This window comes from Mastomys coucha, unplaced genomic scaffold (genome assembly GCF_008632895.1).
Source record: "Mastomys coucha isolate ucsf_1 unplaced genomic scaffold, UCSF_Mcou_1 pScaffold13, whole genome shotgun sequence".
Lineage (NCBI taxonomy): Eukaryota > Metazoa > Chordata > Mammalia > Rodentia > Muridae > Mastomys > Mastomys coucha.
Window position 1 is genome coordinate 54,419,208 of NW_022196895.1, and position 1,563 is coordinate 54,420,770.

General features: G+C 42.5%; 1 protein-coding gene across 1 annotated transcript in view; it reads left to right on the forward strand.

Moving 5' to 3' along the window:
- The window catches only part of Slc27a6 (solute carrier family 27 member 6), a 64,216-nt gene that overhangs the window by 53,270 nt on the left and 9,383 nt on the right, over nt 1-1,563 (forward strand). The window contains exon 7 of the mRNA XM_031365739.1: nt 473-563. Within this exon, the coding sequence (XP_031221599.1) occupies nt 473-563 (91 nt within the window). The remainder of the gene's footprint in view (nt 1-472; nt 564-1,563) is intronic.

Here is a 1,563-nt window from a genome sequence, read left to right on the forward strand (position 1 = left end):
CTATGATCCTGGGTGTGTCAGAGCACCTGGGAGTGGAGCTTCTTCTGGGTGTTGTGGGACTTGCTATGGAGTTTGTGTTTAAGGTCTACTCAGGGGACTGGCGCAGACAGACCGGAAGGGACCTGTGCCATTGGGCTGGAGAAAATGTTTTCAAAGACTATGAATTGGGTCCTCCTGCCCATGGTCAGAATAATGAATAAATCAGAGCCAGGTACCTTGTGTAACTCACTCTCACTCCTTTGACGGTAAAGCCTAGTAGTGTTCAGGTGAAGCAAAGCTAAAGGAAATGAAAATGAGTGACAGTTCGGGAGGCCTGCTTACTAGTGCTTCCCACTTCAATTTTCAAATCTTTGTTTAATTATTTTGTCAGTAAAAAGATTCCTTGTTTAAAGTGAACCTAGATTCTGTTAGCAGATCTGGTTCTTGCACACATAGCCAACACTCAATTTTATTCTCCACTTTGGGTTCGCAGCTTTTTTTCTCCTTTGAGTTGATTAAGTATGACTTCCAGAAAGATGAACCATTGAGGAATGGACAAGGCTGGTGCTACCGTGTAAAAAAAGGTAAGATGGGTTCCAAAGATGTTGTCTTAAGCAAAGAACCTGAATCCACACATGCTGAGTTCAGGAACGAAAGACTGACCGTTCAGAAAGTGATTTACCTTAAAGTGCAGTGCAAATGAACTGGCTTAACTGTTGGATGTTGAGCCCTAATTAGGTTGTAAAATAGTTAAGTGGCATCTCTTTGGCTTTTATTTCTCCTTATCTACATCACATATCCCCAATAATACTAAATTAAAATTTCATCCTAGGTACAATGAGTAGTCAGACCGCCTTTGCTTTACATTTTGGTTTTGAGACTTAGAAACTAGGCAGCTGTGGGCAGAGTGGCTGATCTAAGACTCATTTCCTTCTTCTGTAAATCAGTGGTGACGTTATTTATTTCACGGGACTCATGTAGACAACTAAGAGCTGTGTACAAATCTACGTGGCTTCCTCCTTCACTTCTCCCTTCTCTTCCTCTCAAGGTAGACAATCTACAAATTTCAGTTTAGAAATTTGGATGAAAAGAAAGGCCTCAGTTACCTGCAGATCATCATTGAAAATAGAACGTGTAGAGCTATGCACTTAGAAATGATTAGATACTACCTATGTAAATGTAACTCAGATTCCAGAATGAGGCAACACCTCATACTGCCTCACGTTACACCAGACATGGCTTCTCAGATCTTTGCTTCAACGTGATGATACAAGTTGTAAGCCTGCTTTGTTTTTATCCTTGTTGTGTTTGTCTTACTGCTACTGTGGAGATTATAAAAGAAAGTATTAACAATCTCCCAAGCTTCAGAATATCCAGTGTCGTTCCATGGCTGGGAAGATGACACAGAGGGATTGCTCTTGCCGAAGACCAGAGTTCCCTTCCCAGTACCCATGTCGCCACTGCTCACAACTGCCTCTAACTCTAGCTCCAGGAGATTTGAGCCTTTTGTCTGGAGGGCGCCTGCACTCAACTGCACTGGTGCACACACACACACACACACACACACACACACACACACACACA